This window comes from Tiliqua scincoides, chromosome 10 (assembly GCF_035046505.1).
Source record: "Tiliqua scincoides isolate rTilSci1 chromosome 10, rTilSci1.hap2, whole genome shotgun sequence".
Taxonomy (NCBI): domain Eukaryota; kingdom Metazoa; phylum Chordata; class Lepidosauria; order Squamata; family Scincidae; genus Tiliqua; species Tiliqua scincoides.
Window position 1 is genome coordinate 21,205,660 of NC_089830.1, and position 17,125 is coordinate 21,222,784.

The 17,125-nt window shown below is 49.6% G+C and overlaps 1 protein-coding gene and 3 pseudogenes across 1 annotated transcript; 1 reads left to right on the forward strand and 3 right to left on the reverse strand.

Annotated features, from left to right (window-relative positions):
- Positions 1-9,567: 9,567 nt before the first annotated feature.
- LOC136662097 (5S ribosomal RNA) lies at positions 9,568-9,690 on the reverse strand (annotated as a pseudogene).
- A 1,694-nt stretch (positions 9,691-11,384) lies between these two features.
- On the reverse strand, positions 11,385-11,507 carry LOC136662000 (5S ribosomal RNA; annotated as a pseudogene).
- Positions 11,508-11,710: 203 nt separating this feature from the next.
- Positions 11,711-11,833, reverse strand: LOC136662001 (5S ribosomal RNA; annotated as a pseudogene).
- Positions 11,834-11,959: 126 nt separating this feature from the next.
- LOC136661543 (free fatty acid receptor 2-like) lies at positions 11,960-12,982 on the forward strand. The gene has a single exon (XM_066638831.1). It carries the CDS (start codon positions 11,960-11,962, stop codon positions 12,980-12,982), a length of 1,023 nt encoding a protein of 340 aa, XP_066494928.1.
- Positions 12,983-17,125: the final 4,143 nt, after the last annotated feature.

Sequence of the window (17,125 nt, forward strand, 5' to 3'; positions counted from 1 at the left end):
CCAGCAAAACTGTTGTGCAGCTCACTCATGTTGGACTTTCAAGCCTGGAAGGGGAATAGGATATGGTGGCTGCACTGTTGCCACCAATTTCACCTTCCTCCCCATCTTCCCCCACCCTCTGATCCCCATCTTCCCCCACCCCATTAACACCTCCCCACTTTGCCTCTCCCTGTTACACCAACCCTGCCCCATACCACCTCCTCCTGCCCTCCCCTGACTCCGGCAGGAGCTTACCTGTTCCATCGGGCAAGCCAACTGGATCTGGTGCCGGTGGGATGGTGCAAACCATCCCTCTGGCACTCCTTATACTTAAGGTGTCACAGAATGCTTTGTGGTCACTGTACCAACGCTGCAGAGGCTTAGGATTGCGGCATTCCTATGTGGCTGAAGTCAAAGGTTCATACAGCAGGTAGGATTGGCCACAGGTGGTTGCAGAATCAGACAAAACATACTGTAGGAGAGCAGCCTCAACATTGATGTAGCTTGCATGATTTCACTGTTCAGAGCCCCTAATGATGTCACCAGCAGGAGCATTCAGAGGCTGCCTTTGAAACTCATTTCAAAGGACTTTAGCTAAGAAGAAGCGTCAGGCTCCGAAGGAGACCAACTGAGAAACTTGCCTTAGGGCTTATGTTCCTATCTTTCCTAAGGGCTACCTGAGAGACAGTGTATAGCCCATCTTCCAATGTTTCATTATATGCATACAGCCCACGCACACAATCCTGTGAAAATATATATGAGAGTAAGTCCTCCCTGACACCATGGAAAGGACTTCTGAGTAAGCAGGTGTAGCCCAGCACACTAACATACCTTTTAGATTCACCTAGAAAGTCTTTAAAATTCCATTTCTCCTGTTTGATATTCATTTGTTTTAAACTACTGCAACCCGCTGCAGGAGCATGATTGAAAAGCACGAAAATGAATGAAAATGATGAGATGGAGGATTAAAAGTAGAACTAAGAGGCAGGACAAGGAAAAATACTCTAAGAGCACAATTCAGTCAGGGTGCTCAGCCGGCGCAAGTCACTTGCGCCGACCTGGGAGGGTCGCAAATGTACCACAAAACACAATTATGCCCCCTCAGGTGTCAGTTGGGTCAGCGCAAGGATGTGCACTGGCCCCTGGAGTATGCGTACAGACTCTGCCGTGCCAACAGCAGGTAGGTTTGCGCCAGCCAAGGGTGGGGGTCTGAGGGGGACATGGGAAGGGCAGAGAGGAGGCGTTTTGGGTCAGGCCCATGGGAGGATGGTGGGAGAGTGGTGGGTGGTGGGGGATATGCTGGATCCTGACCCCCTTCCTGGGCAGCAAGGTGTGACTCTGGGCTGCTCGGATCTGCGCCACCTCCGAGTGGCGTAGATCCAAGTAGATCCATTGGGGCCGCAGCGGCTCTCCCTGGGGTAGGGGGAAGCATTGCCCGTTGCCCTGGGCTGAGTCACTTGCAGCCCAAAACCCACACTGGATATGGGACAGCCCTGCCGGCCTTCCTGTTCCAGCACAAGTGAGGATTGCGCTGTAAGGTGGCTGGTTTGTTCACTGGGGTCTGGTCATGATGTGTGTGTGTGTGTGTGTGTGTTTGAGACATGATGAGCTTTTGCACTTCAGAATTTAGTGCTTTAGAATTAAAGTAGTACTTTAGTCCTACCCACAACTCTCCACACGTCTTCTGCTCCTTTCCCTTTTTCTTTTGCTAATACTGCCTCAAGGATTTGATGGTCTTGGACAGGCCTCTCCTGTGCTCCCACCTCTCTCTCTCTCTCTCTCTCTCTTTCTCTTTCTCTTTCTCTGGAGTTGTCCTGCTTGTTTCCTCTTTATCCCCAAATGGTTGGCAACCTTCAGTCTCAAAAGACTATGGTATAAGCCTACAGCACCCAGTATTCCCAGGCGGTCTCCCATCCAAGTACTAACCAGGCCGGACCCTGCTTAGCTTCCGAGATCAGACAAGATCGGGAGATAGTGTTCAGTAGAGGGAGATGGTTGGCAACCTTTAGTCTTGAAAGACTATGGTATAAGCCTACAGCGCTCGGTATTCCCAGGCGGTCTCCCATCCAAATACTAACCGGGCCTGACCTTGCTTAGCTTCCGAGATCAGACGAGATCGGGCATATGCAGGGTAACAGTTGCTTGCAGAGTGAACAAAGAGGCACATGGAAAAAAAAAAAGATTGACGACATTAACCGCAGGTTGCCGTGAAGCTTGCCAAGCGTGTTCATAGCCACCCTTATCAGCAAGTGCCTTTCTGGTGAGCCATCACGTCCGCTGCTGCGGCGGAGGGGTAGAGAGCTGCCATCTCTCAGGTCTCACACCATGACTGGGAATAAATTTTCATATTTTCCAGCGCCGTCATCTCATCACGGAAACAAGGCACAATGCACGGGAATCTGTCATTTGCATAACTTCGAGCATAACTTTTTTAAAAAAATAAACAAATAGACCCTGCTCTTGCGTATTTAACTGGAGTCCGACAGGCTGAAATGATGATGGTGATGCTTTTTGGGATGCAGAGCTAGAAAATGCTGCAGCGGCAGGTCAGGTTATTGCTCCCTTTCAGGAGGGGCAAAAAAAAGAAGATGGCAACTCAATCTGGACCTTATTGTCAACTCCCAGAGAGCCCCTGTGCCAAGGCAGTGTGGTGCAATGCTTAGAGCAGCGATTGTCATTATTTTTCTCCTCACAGCGCACTGATCTCTAAGGTCTTCTCCATCTATGGTCTTTACCTCCTGCAGTGTTGCTTCTGGAGACTCCTCCCGGCTCAGTTTCTAGGACAACTGTCTATAGCAGGGGTGCCCAAGCCCCGGCCCTGGGGCCACTTGCGGCCCTCGAGGCCTCTCAATGCGGCCCTCAGGGAGCCCCCAGTCTCCAATGAGCCTCTGGTCCTCCGGAGATTTGTTGGAGTCCACACTGGCCCGACACAACTGCTCTCAGCTTGAGGGAGACTGTTTGACCTCTCATGTGAGCTGTGGGATGAGGGCTCCTTCCACTGCTTGCTGTTTCATGTCTGTGACGCAGTGGCGGCAGCAAAGGAAAGGCCAGCCTTGCTTTGTGCAAGGCCTTTTATAGGCCTTGAGCTATTGCAAGACCTTCATTCATCCATATAAGTTCATCTTTAATATATTCATTTATGTAAACTTATGTAAATTTATTCAAATTTTAAATATAAATTAATTCTTTTTCCCCCCCGGCCCCTGACACAGTGTCTGAGATACGACGTGGCCCTCCTGCCAAAAACTTTGGACACCCCTGATCTATAGTAATGAATTGTCTGACCTTCTTCCTTAGAGCCAGTGGAGGAAGAGGGACAGGCAATTCCTTACTACAGACAGTTGCCCTAGAAACAGAGCTGCAGAACCTGGAGGAGTTTTTTCAGTTATTTTCCAGTGCTGTGGTCCAAACTCCCATGGCACAGATGTGAACTTTTCGGGATAACCAAACTGCTTCAGCTGGGAGGGGGGTGACCAATGCTTACTTTGCTCATGGGGTGAATCGATCCTCACACTTGCCCTTGTCTCCGTTCTGCTCTAAATGCAGTCATTTTCAGAGGGGAGGGCCACACATGCGCTGGGAAGGGTGGTGGCAGTGCAGGTGTGTGTGTGGGGTGCGCGCCATGCTGCTCCATGATGTCACCTGGGCCTGGCACCCACCAGCCACTGGGCCTGGCAGTGCAACTGAACAAAAACTTCCAGGCATTTCTTAAGAACATAAGAGCAGCCCCACTGGATCATGCCATAGGCCCATCTAGTCCAGCTTCCTGTATCTCACAGCGGCCCACCAAATGCCCCAGGGAGTACACCAGACAACAAGAGACCTGCAAGGCTTCCTGGGAATTGTAGTTAAGAACATAAGAACAGCCCCACTGGATCAGGCCATAGGTCCAGCTTCCTGTATCTCACAGCGGCCCACCAAATGCCCCAGGGAGCACACCAGATAGCAAGAGACCTGCAAGGCTTCCTGGGAATTGTAGTTAAGAACATAAGAACAGCCCCACTGGATCAGGCCATAGGCCCATCTAGTCCAGCTTCCTGTATCTCACAGCAGCCCACCAAATGCCCCAGGGAGCACACCAGATAACAAGAGACCTGCATCCTGGTGCCCTCCCTTGCATCTGGCCTTCTGACATAACCCATTTCTAAAATCAGGAGGTTGCACATACACATCATGGCTTGTAACCCGTAATGGATTTTTCCTCCAGAAACTTGTCCAATCCCCTTTTAAAGGCGTCCAGGCCAGACGCCATCACCACATCCTGTGGCAAGGAGTTCCACAGACCAACCACACGCCGAGTAAAAAAATATTTTATTTTGTCTGTCCTAACTCTCCCAACACTCAATTTTAGTGGCTGTCCCCTGGTTCTGGTGTTATGTGAGAGTGTAAAGAGCATCTCCCTATCCACTCTGTCCATCCCCTGCATAATTTTGTATGTCTCAATCATGTCCCCCCTCAGGCGTCTCTTTTCTAGGTTGAAGAGGCCCAAACGCCGCAGCCTTTCCTCATAAGGAAGGTGCCCCAGCCCAGTAATCATCTTAGTTGCTCTCTTTTGCACCTTTTCTTGCTTTTATCGATTAATCTATTATCTATTAATGCAAAGATGTGGAGTACGCAACTTTCCGCCACCTCCAACGATGGAGGTGCTCGAGATCAATGACAAAAGTGCAAAAGCAGAGGAAGCACAAATATATCACAATGACTATGGCAACCGCAAAGCAAAGTACGTTGTAGGGGCAGAAAGCAAGGGCCATGGAGGAAGCGGCAAATGTAGAGCAAAAACCAGGTAACTATGGAAGCAGACTGTTAAAACCCTCTCTTGACAGCAAGCGGCCATGAACAGTTTTACAAGCCTGGATCCTCTGTGAAGATAGTACCCAAGCGTCCTATTACTAGGCTGTTTACATTCAGGCTCCTGGCTTTCCACCTTCCCCCAAGGGATTGTACTGAGTTCTTCTCCCATGATTCATCCCTCTGATACAGTAATGGATAAATAATCCCCATCGCTTGGGTGGCAGTCCCCCCCTTCCTTCGCCCACACGTCCTCCTCTAAACTATAGAGTAAAGCGAGTTGTTTTAAGGAACATTCAGCCGAGAGGCTCAAGGAGGCAAAGGGAATTAGATGAGGGCAGTGGAGAGGCAGACCTCAGAGGGCTAGTGAGCAAGGCTCCGATGGCCCTTTGCAGGGCTGGCCCAAGACAGGTTGGGTTTGGGTTGCCAACTGATCCAAGCCCCCGTCCGCAACCACAGCAGGCATCAGTGGGTCGTGCTTCAGTTGTATCGCTAAGTGGAGCAGGTGGGGCAGGCTGCGCAGGTGCCACACCCCAGAGTGGCAGGTGCCAGTGGGCCTGGACCAGCCATTCATTGCAATGGTGTGGGATGTCTCCCAGTGGGGTGTTGCCACCAAGGAGGTGGGACATTCCAGCAATGCCACTGCTGTGCTTTCTATGACATGGAGATAAGCATGACCAGCTGCCAATCTAGATGAACTTCTGGTCTAAAGTGGGGAATGTGAAAGTGTTGGGGGAGGTGGATTTTGGGGGGGACCGAGGGCTCTTTTCCATGATATCAGCCTCAGTTCATTTCACTGTTTGTCTGCTAATGTCCTGTTTGTTTAATCATGAATCTTCCCCATTTCTGTCCCCTCCCCATGTGTTGATCTGGTACCTTTAGAGGGGAAAAAAAAAATATGGTGGTCACCAAGAAACACATTAGGAAGAGCTGTGATGCTCCTTTGACATTTTAAAAACAACTTAAAGGAAAGGATGCCCCACACTCAACTTCTTGAAGAAGTAAGTAAGTAAGTCCCCAATCCCCTTTGTCACAAGCACAGGCTATGCCCTAATGACAGTGGCATATCTAGGGTGTTGTAGGTATGAACATCTGCCCTCTTGTAGAGGGCACCACTGAGTAGAAGGAACAGGGGGCAGACAGGTTATGAAGCTGCAGCCTTGTGTTTTGATGGCTTCACCTGCAGGAACAGGTAAAGACAGGAATATCTGTCCAGTGGCGCTCCTCTCTAAAGGGTGCCCCTTCAAGTGGGAGCCTCCGTAGGAGAAGGAATGGGGGGTGGCAGAACTTGAGCCCTACAACTTCCCTCTAAATAGGCGAGCGAACATCTAGCATCCATCTCTCCTGCTACTTCGAGGCAGAGAAGGAATGTAGCTCTGGACATCCCCGTCTGCTCACAACAGGGTCATTAAGGCACAATTGATGTCACATCTTCCAGCTGTCATCATATTAGGACTCCTTTACGATAGCTACGCTCCAAACGCAGAGGCATCTCAGGGATACTGCGTGCTTGGAGTCCAAGTTAAAGAGCATTTTTACAGCCCAATCCTTAACGTGTTTACTAGGAAACGAGTTCCCATTAAATTCAATAAACTTACTATGCACTAGGTATATTTGTGCCTTTATTAACCAAGGGCTCCGTGATCTCTGCTGCGTTTGCTTTCACAAGAACCCTGTGAAGTAGGCCGCTAGGATGTCTGTGTTCATATCAGGAACCAACCCTGAAAGGTTTAGAATCAGCCTTGGATAAATGCCTAGTACCCTGGCCCACCTCTTGGGTCTCTTTAGGGTCACTCCCCCCATTGATTAACTCCTTTGGCTTTTCCCTTTCCTAGCACTTTTGTCAGCATTGGGCAGCCTGAGCCATCATTTTAATTCTCCAACAATGCCCTTGGCTAAGGTCACTCTGGAGCAACACGACATCAGGCTAATATTATAATGCACAAATCTATGGTAAGGCCACACCTGGAGTATTGTGTCCAGTTCCGGTCGCTGCATCTCAAAAAAGACATAGTGGAAATGGAAAAGGTGCAAAAGAGAGCGACTAAGATGATTACGGGGCTGGGGCACCTTAAGAACATAAGAACAGCCCCACTGGATCAGGCCATAGGCCCATCTAGTCCAGCTTCCTGTATCTCACAGCGGCCCACCAAATGCCCCAGGGAGCACACCAGATAACAAGAGACCTCATCCTGGTACCCTCACCTTCCTTATGAGGAAAGGCTACGGCGTTTGGGCCTCTTCAGCCTAGAAAAGAGACGCCTGAGGGGGGACATGATTGAGACATACAAAATTATGCAGGGGATGGACAGAGTGGACAGAGAGATGCTCTTTACACTCTTACATAACACCAGAACCAGGGGACATCCACTAAAATTGAGTGTTGGGAGGGTTAGGACAGACAAAAGAAAATATTTCTTTACTCAGCATGTGGTTGGTCTGTGGAACTCTTTGCCACAGGATGTGGTGATGGCGACTGGCCTGGACGCCTTTAAAAGGGGATTGGACAAGTTTCTGGAGGAAAAATCCATTACGGGGTACAAGCCATGATGTGTATGCGCAACCTCCTGATTTTAGAAATGGGTTATGTCAGAATGCCAGATGCAAGGGAGGGCACCAGGATGCAGGTCTCTTGTGATCTGGTGTGCTCCCTGGGGCATTTGGTGGGCCGCTGTGAGATACAGGAAGCTGGACTAGATGGGCCTATGGCCTGATCCAGTGGGGCTGTTCTTATGTTTTTATGTTCAGGGGTTCTGTGGAGGAATTAGCATGGGGTCTCCCACCTCCCAACTGTTTGCCTACTGCTGCTGTCACAGCCACTGTCCAGTAAACCGACCGGGACCCACCCCCATGGGGGGCACCAACTTAGCTGGGGATGCAGGAGAAGGCACTTTGCTCTTTAAATCTGGAGCCAGATCTAGACCTGTTCGTGGTTACACAGTGAAGATGAGTCAGTGGATGAAGATTCCAGCCCTTGACCTGAGTTGCCCAATGCAACATTAATAATTCTGGTGGGACAGAGTGTCTCATCATTTGAGGAGGACATCTTCCAGAGCTACATTATAGTATTTCTTCTTCCCAGGTCCAGTGGCCACCCCATACCATACCCAACATATTTTTCTGCAGTTTTGATGGTGGAGCCACTGGGAAGCCCAGACTAACAGTCCCACTCTTACAGGTGGCTGTTCGCTTAAATGTAAGATTTTGCTGTTACGCAGATAAGAGGTTTCAGGTCACAGGTTCATTTTTTGCAGCACTGGTAATGACCCTTCTGAAAAACTATGCCCCTCATTCAAATAGTCACCCCCTCCCCCATTTTGGAGTCCTGAATGATCTCAAGTCTTTCCAAAGTGGAACTGGTGCATTAGAAGTTATCCTCATCCCCGTCCCCTTCAGGTCTCCTCTGTCATCTTGACTCCCACTCTCTAGGGCTGCCAAACACCCCCCCCCCCCAAGATTGGCTTGGAGTCTCCAGGATCCCAGGAAAATTGGGGGATTCTTGCTTTCCTGAAACCTGTGCAAACCTGAAATCTCACTTTCCCTACAAAAATGAGACAAGGGAGCTATTTTCAGGACAGTCTCCATTGTGTGTCAGGGATCCACACACGTACCGTTACACGTCTGTTCACATGTATAACAGGCATCATTGTGGCTTAACACATACAATAGGGTTAGGGGCAGCGCAACTTCAGGTGCCCACCCTTTCCATGTGTTCTGCAAACCCAGGCATCCTTCCAAATAGGGATTTTACCCAGTGTGCACCCAAAACTCACTCTATTTCTGTTGGGTATCCTTGAATTGATGGAGGCCACTAGTTGCTGTGATACAACAAAATGATGGTTCGACTACATGCAGCGATCACATTAAAATGTCAACCCTGCTATCAGAGGTTTCATAGAAAACAAACCAGCTAGTCATCCAGTTATCAGGTAGCTGGCTAAGCCTGTAAACCTCTAGATAAGCTGGTATTCATAGCGGCTATTGATCTGCTGCGGTACAAATTCGTGCCTAATCTTGTGCAGTGTCAATGCAGAGATCACTTCCTTATGAGCTGCAGATTTGCCTATTTCAGTGAGAAGGTTCCACACGTAGACCTGGCAGGGCAAATGCTAGCAGTCCATACCCACGCATGGTTCTATACCTGTGCCAGGTCGACTCCTGAGGCAGGGAGGGAGGGCCTGCTGATCCCCCCCCCCCACCCAGTAAGTCAGTAACTGTTGCAGGAGCTGTGGAGGACACCATTGTGTGTGTGTGTGTGTGGTATGACTGTTACCCTGCAGATGCCCGATCTTGTCTGATCTTGGAAGCTAAGCAAGGTCAGGCCTGGTTAATACTTGGATGGGAGACCGCCTGGGAATACCGGGTGCTGTAGGTTTATACCATAGTCTTTCGAGACTGAAGGTTGCCAACCAACCAACCAAGCATGAGAGGAGCATGACATTGGTCTCCTCCCATGGAGTTTTTCTTCAGATTCTCCCCAAAAGCTGTCGCCACCACTGCCTCTCTATGCCCGCTGCCATTGGAATCCTCAACTAGAACCTACTTTGCTTTCCTGCACTTATTTATCTTTATGTATTTAGTGCCACTTCCTTTTCAGATATGTCCAGGGAGGAGGGAGAAAGGGGACCGGGAAAACGTGTCTAGCTTACCCGATGAAAAATTGCGAGCAAATAATCCCTGGGCAAATAGGGAGGTCCTTCCAAGTAAAAGTAAAGGGCAAACTCTGTGGCAAAATATATGCTTAAGCAGCTGTGCTGTTACGGTTGGCAACCTTCAGTCTCGAAAGACTATGGTATAAGCCTACAGCACCCGGTATTCCCAGGCGGTCTCCCATCCAAGTACTAACCAGGCCTGACCCTGCTTAGCTTCCAAGATCAGACGAGATTGGGCATGTGCAGGGTAACAGTATTTGCCAATGTCTAGAGCAACGGGATGGGAGGCAGGTGTCACCTAGTTCATGAGAACGAGGTCATGGTGAGCATTGGCTCAAAGGAGTTGGTTTCGTGGATCTCCTGGGATGTCCCGCCCAGGACTGGCCCATCCACAAGGCAGGTGGGAGCGATTGCCTCTGAGCAGCGATTTTCAACCAGTGCGCCACAGCACATTGGTGTGCTGCAAATGGTCCAGAGGTGTGCTGCCAGAGTTTTGGGGGAGGTTCATTTATTAGTAGGGCCATTGGGGGATGTGAGCCCCCCACAATCAGCATGTTGTGCCTTGTTAATTGTATTTAAAAAAAAAAAAAAAAACTAATGGTGTGCCTTGACAATGTTAGCACCTCCTCAGTGTGTCGTGACATGAAAAAGATTTAAAACCTCTGCCTCTGAAAGCGGGTTGGAAATGGCACTCACCTCCGTCCAGCTGCTTGTGTCAGCCATCAAAGTTTGAGGGTGATTGAGTGAAAGATGAAGAGTGGAAGAGAGGAGATATTCTAGCCCAGTAATTTTCAACCACTGTGCCGTGGCACACTGGTGTGACCCGAATGGTCCCCAGGTGCATTATGAAAATCACTGTAGCCCACCATTTTCCTCTCCTTCACACTTCCTCTTTTGCTCCAGTCCCTTCACTAAATCTAGGGACTGAGAGGAAGAGGAAGAGGAATAGAGCCGCTGGTGCCCCATCTGAACATAGGGTGGCACCTGGCCCAGCGGTTCAGGTGCCAGAAGGACTTGGCTTGACTCTACCATTGCCCATTTACCGCAGACCTCCAGCCATGGGATCGGCTTGACCTCCTGCCCTCCCCTGGTCCAAGTTTATGCAGTCATCTTTAAACCATGAATGTTGTTCAAAAAAATGTCCTAAACTTATCTTCACGACACGGTGTGATGTTCTTTTTGAGCTGCTCTCTGCAGGTGGAAGAACAGACGCATTGTGAGCGCATTGAAAGAGAAATTCTGAATTCTTGCTGAGTCCTGGGAATATTCTCATATGAGGCATAACACAGGGATGCAATAATGTATAGGAAGCTTAGGTCCTGCGACGAGAGCTTCCTGCAGTTTTGTTTGGGGACTTTAGCGCATGGAGCAGGCATATCCAGGAGTGATGAGATATTCCTTCCTCTTATGCACTGCACCATGCTCTAGCAAGACACTGGCTGTGCAGATTGCACATAATGCTGGAGTCCAGCAGGGATTGAAACAGCTCTCAAGCCTGACAGCTGCCTGGAGCTGGACTCTGGGAATTGGAAAGGATGTGAAAGACCATTTGGGCAAATGACTCTCATTGGGCTGACTTTCAGTCTCCAAGAGTGTGGTTTGAACAGCAGGAACATTCCAAGGTTGGTGGCTGGTGTCTGAGTTCAGAGTGTGAGGACCTGTGGAACTAAGAGGGCCATCAGAGGCCTGTCTACTCAGAAGTAAGTCCCACTGTGTTCAGTGGGACTTGCTCCCCGGTAAGTGTGCATAGGATTGGAGGGGTGAGGGCTTGACTTGTAGGGACTTGTCTTAAGACATGAAAATACACGTTTGCTACTCATGTGAACTTGAGTCACGGATGTCGCTGGCTCGAACCTGACTCGCGACTTGGGGCAGTGACTCTTGACACGTCCCTGGAGGATTGCAGTTGGAAGAAGCAAGACTTATGGTTGGCAACCTTCAGTCTCGAAAGACTATGGTATAAGCCTACAGCACCCGGTATTCCCAGGCGGTCTCCCATCCAAGTACTAACCAGGCCTGACCCTGCTTAGCTTCTGAGATCAGACGAGATCGGGAGATAGTGTTCAGTATAGGGAGATGGTTGGCAACCTTCAGTCTCGAAAGACTATGGTAGAAGCCTACAGCACCCGGTATTCCCAGGTGGTCTCCCATCCAAGTACTAACCAGGCCTGACCCTGCTTAGCTTCCGAGATCATGGTATAAGCCTACAGCACCCGGTATTCCCAGGCGGTCCCCCATCCAAGGACTAACCAGGCCTGACCCTGCTTAGCTTCCGAGATCGTGGTATAAGCCTACAGCACCCGGTATTCCCAGGCGGTCTCCCATCCAAGTACTAACCAGGCCTGACCCTGCTTAGCTTCTGAGATCAGACGAGATCGGGAGATAGTGTTCAGTATAGGGAGATGGTTGGCAACCTTCAGTCTGGAAAGACTATGGTATAAGCCTACAGCACCCGGTATTCCCAGGCAGTCTCCCATCCAAGTACTAACCTTCTTGCCTTGGTAACAATTCTCTTTTCTCTTGCAGAAACGGAAGGGATGGCTATCTCAGCAGGCAATGGCGGCATCCTTGCTGTCTACATCATTGCTTTCCTGACAGGCCTCCCCACCAACCTCCTGGCTTTCTACACCTTCCAGGCAAAGTTGCGGCAGAAGCCAGTCCCCATTGACATCCTCTTGTTCAACCTGACCGTGTCCGACCTGATCCTTCTGCTCTTCCTGCCCTTCAAGATGGTGGAGGCTGCCTCGGGCATGACCTGGCCCCTCCCTGAATACCTCTGCCCACTCACCGGCTTCTGCTACTACAGCAGCATCTACATCAGCACCCTCCTCCTCACGGCAATCAGCGTGGAGCGCTACTTGGGGGTTGCCTACCCCATCAAGTACAAGCTGCAACGCCGGCCGGTCTACACGGTGGTGGCCAGCCTCTTCTGCTGGCTCTTGGCCTGCTCTCACTGCAGCATCGTGTACATCGTCCAATACCAAGTGCAGGGCCCCAATGAGACAGATCCAAATCCCAACGTCACCAAATGCTACGAGAACTTCTCCCACGCCCAGCTGCAGATTCTCCTTCCCGTTCGCCTGGAGCTGTGCGTGTCTCTCTTCTGTCTCCCCTTCCTCATCTGCCTCTTTTGCTATGTCAACTTGGTCCGGATCCTTGCCTCCTTGCCCAACATCAAGACCCGCAGGAAGCAGCGGGCCATCGGCCTGGCTGTGGCCACCTTGCTCAACTTTGCCATCTGCTTTGCCCCCTATAACATCTCCCACATTGTGGGCTTCCTCCAAAAAGACAGCCCAAACTGGAGGGTGTACCCATTGCTCCTCAGCACCCTGAACGCTTCCTTGGACCCGGCTATTTTCTACTTCTCCTCCACAGCCATCCAGCAAGCCTTCTCGGATTTCTTCACTAGCATTGGCTGCAAACTGCAGTCTCTAATGCCCAGCTGTTGTCAGCTTTGCCTACCCTGCTGTGTGACAGAGGGAGATGGCAATAGGCGGGAGAAATCCTCTGTTTCTAACCTTGGAGAACAGCCTTGTGAAAGGGTTGGGAGAGGGACGTAGCCCTTCTGGGAGTTGGGTTTGGCCATGCTTCCGAACTAGTTGTGGACGAAGTTGTCCATGGAGTGAAATGAGGGCCTTTCTCTCTTGCACCTCTCAAGAGGGTCTCACGTCCTCCCCAAAGTTCCAGCCAACCTCATGTGAAGGCCTTGAGGCCTTGAGCAGGTGGGACTTTTTTTTGACAGCTGGCCCAAGTGCGGGGGAGTTGTAAAGGACTAAAGAAAGCCATCCTGGCTAAGGATGCAAGGATAGGTCGTCCACTCAAAGCTACGGAAGGGATTCTTCTCACCCAGCCCGTACAGGACTCCCTCTGCCCGCTGTCAGAGGATGAGAGGAGAGGTCATGTTACAGGAACTGGACCGTACCACCTAGACTATTTGGTGATGAGGAGACTATCAAGCCTAATTTTACAGCTGCACATCAGACATCTTGTATGGTGACGTTGAGCTGCTAGAGTGGTTCTGACAACAGAGCATATGCCTGATTTGAGCTCTCCTAGGATTTGAACTCAGGGCAATCAGTTCTGAGGCCCACAGCTTGCTCGATGAGACAAATGCCATTTGGGGCACAACGGCAGCCTGATGGTGTATGCCCCCAACCAGTGCCCGACCTCTGACTCCATTCCAAGTTGGGATTTCTCGTTTGGCATTTATAGCAAAGGTGCTATCTTTAACAGAGATTGTACAAGCAGGTGCTTTCAGATGGTTAACGTAGTTGTAGATTTTAAAAGCAACAAAAAAAAAAGTGCCCATCATTGTTATCGAGTCTATCAGGAACAGAGTCCTGCCTGTGGCATTAATACAGAAGGTCTTTTATTGCAGAAAATGTGATAGATTAACAAACAAAGCTTTGATTACCTTTCGCTTTATGGTTGTGGGTTAATTGTTCAAAGCTGGGAACGGCTGGTCAGGGATTCTACCCCTCCTGCCCCACAATCTAATAAATTGCAAACAGCCGCTGGCTCTTAATGATTTTTATGGAAGTGCACTAAGACAGAGAGTTCTTCAACCTCTAGGTCATGACCCCAATGGGGCTGCGAAGCCTCCATCGGGGGGGGGGGGGGGGAGTTGCTTCTCGGCAACCTTTCAAAGCCTGAGCAAGAGAGGGCTTGGATCCAAGCCAATCATGGGATCACCTTACCAAACTGAGTTCTTGCCTCTTCTTGCTGTATTGCCCTGCAACTCCTAAGGCCAGCTTTGTTTAGGCTGCTACCTCAGGGCTGTTGGGAAGACACAAGACATCAGCGTGAGTAGGGATGGGGGTGGGCGGATTGGGTTCCAGGAAGGGGGGGGCGGCAGGATCAGTGGTGGGTCCCCAGTCTCATACTTTATATATTAATTCATTGGGGTTGTGGCATGAAAATGGTTGAATACCACTTGCACTAGGAAAAGGGCCGCATTTCGGGAGAATGCTTTGCATACAGCAGATCCCAGGTTCAGTCCCTGCGGGAGCATCTGTGGGCAGGGCTGGAAAAAAAACCCTGTTTGAAAACCTAGAGCAGTGCTGCCTATCGGTGTATATAATGCTTAAGTGGAGCAATGTATTGACTCCTTGTCAGTTTCTTGTACAGGCAGCCTCCATTATCCACGGATCAAGCTATAAGTGGTTCCTCACAGCCCTTCCAAATCCACTACCTTGGTTTATGTTTATTGTCTCGCAAAGGAATTGTGTACTTGTGTAATTGTGTACTTTAACTGAATGTCAGGGATGCGGGGAGGGGGGCAGGTTGCACTGGGTGACATGCATGGGGGGGTGACACCACTACTGGCCAAAATTTTAAAACCTTGGTATTTTCAAATACCATCATGTTATATATCAGTCGATGTGTAATTTCATGCAGAATGCAGTTAGACCCACTGTGTTGAAATATCTGTATTCTAACAAAAGTTATATTCAAAAAACCCAGTGGGGAAAGGGTGATGTTGCTTCACCATGCCCACCGCCTGGCTGTATCCCTGCCCACTGCGTGGAAGGAAGTCCGTCATGGAGGTGACATGCTGGCCTCTCACACAGGGTGACAAGACCCTAGTGACGCCACTGTCAGATGCTATAAGATGAATGCTTATAGCAAGACAAGCAGGCAAGCAGCCTGCAGCTAGAGGGGACAACATGAACTGGAAACAGGTTTGCTGTTTTCTTCTCTAGCTGCGGGCTGCCTGGTTGCCTACCTGTCTTCCTATAAGCTTTCTGCTTACAGCATCTGGTTAAAGCAAGCACACAATTCCTTCGCATGACTATAAACAATGTAAATGAAGGTAATGGGTGTGGGGCACACAGGGGAGGCCCAGAGATAGGGTTCCCCCCCATATCCATGGTTTTCCATATCTATGATAGGGCCAGGAATACATCCCCGTGGATACTGGGGACACACACACGATGCCTGTTTTCCTAGTCCTAAAGGGCAATGGTTAATCCTACATATTGGGATAGAATTCCCTGTGGGTTACACTGGTTTAAGGATTGCAGCAGGCAGAGTGTAAAATGCGCAGCACCTGTGTGAAGCGCGACGTCTTTGGGTGGCAAACAGGATGCTCCCCATTTGTGAGTGATGTGAGTGTAAGGAGCATGAACCACAAGGGCCCTGTTTTCCCATGCTCCAGAATGTGCGTCACCCTTGCTATCCATCTAGGTTGTAATCCTGGGGACACTTGCAGATGACTAAGCCCTACAACATTTGGCAAGGACTTGCATGGGAGGAAGCGCACCTAGGTCCAGACTGTGCATCTTTTTTGCACCACCGATGCACTGATTGGTTCGTGTGTCTACAATATGTCGGCTTAAAAGGTGATGAGCTTGGCAGAAGGTGGGGCTTTCGGGGGACAGGCAGGTATGCCTCTTTGCTTCCTGACATGACTTGTCCATCAGGTTAAATGAAGAACCTTGTCTACTGTATTACGAATAAAGTCACTTGGTACTAGGACATGATTCTTCTTTTGCTCTTAAGTGGTTTGAGAAATTCTAGAAAGCCAGTTGGAAGGGTGGGAGTCTAAGCCACTGCGGGGCGATTGTGGTCCAAATTATGTAGAGGTTCTTAGGTTTCCAAGCTCTGTGCCCTCTGAAAGGCACAGAGCTGAGGGGTAAAAGACCCGGATGCCTGGGTTCCATTCCTAATTCCGAGATCCTAATCCTAAAGAAGACACAGACTCAAAGGCCATCACTCGGGCAAGCTGGAGTAGCATGTTTAATTAACTTTAAAAAAACACAAGGCTAGTAATGACCGGTAGGTAAATAAATGTCTCTATATATTAAACAGGGAAGCAACATTGACATGGGGGTTAATGGATAACTGGTACTAGGCTATGTCTACAGCACTGGCCAAGGGGTGTGGTGCTGAGCTGTGTAGCCTTCCCTTCCCATAGAGGGCACTGCAGCAAAAACACAATTCTCAATAACACTTGAACCACTGAGAGAATAACCACTGTTATTCTCTATAACACTTGAACCATCCCATGAATTCCTTGAATAAAATTGGCACTACCGAAATGCATAGATTTTGCAGAGAAAACCGCAGCTCGGTTGCTTCCCCAGATCCTCTGTTGTGGGCACATTGCAAGTCCCTACAAAGTCAGTGTTGGATCTAGTGGGAAGATTTCTGCAGAGTTACTTCTAGGAGTGGATATTGAGAGAGAGAGCTCCATGTATAAGTCGTTCGGCTGGGTCCAGCAGCAACTGTTACCCTGTACATGCCAGATCTCGTCTGATCTCAGAAGCTAAGCAGGGTCAGGCCTGGTTAGTACTTGGATGAGAGACAGCTTGGGAATACCGGGTGCTGTAGGCTGAAGGTTGCCAACCAGATGTTCTTCCCCAGCAGGGCATAAGAGACCGATGCTACTCCCTTGTATCTGGTCTTCTGAGGCAGCCTACTTCTAAAATCAGGAAGTTGTACTTACCTATCATGGCTTATAAGCTGTAATGGAGTTTTCCTCCAGAAATTTCCTCCAGAAGTCGCCTCCAAAACCCCCATTTACAGGCAACTAGGCCAGATGCCATCATCACATCCTGTGGCAAGGAGTTCCCCAGACTAATTAAAGAAAGAAATGGGTAAAGAAATATTTTTCTTTTGTCTCTTCTAACTCTTCTGACACACAATTTTAGTGAATGGCCCCTGGTTCTGGTGTTGCATGAGAGGGAAAAGAGCATCCCTCT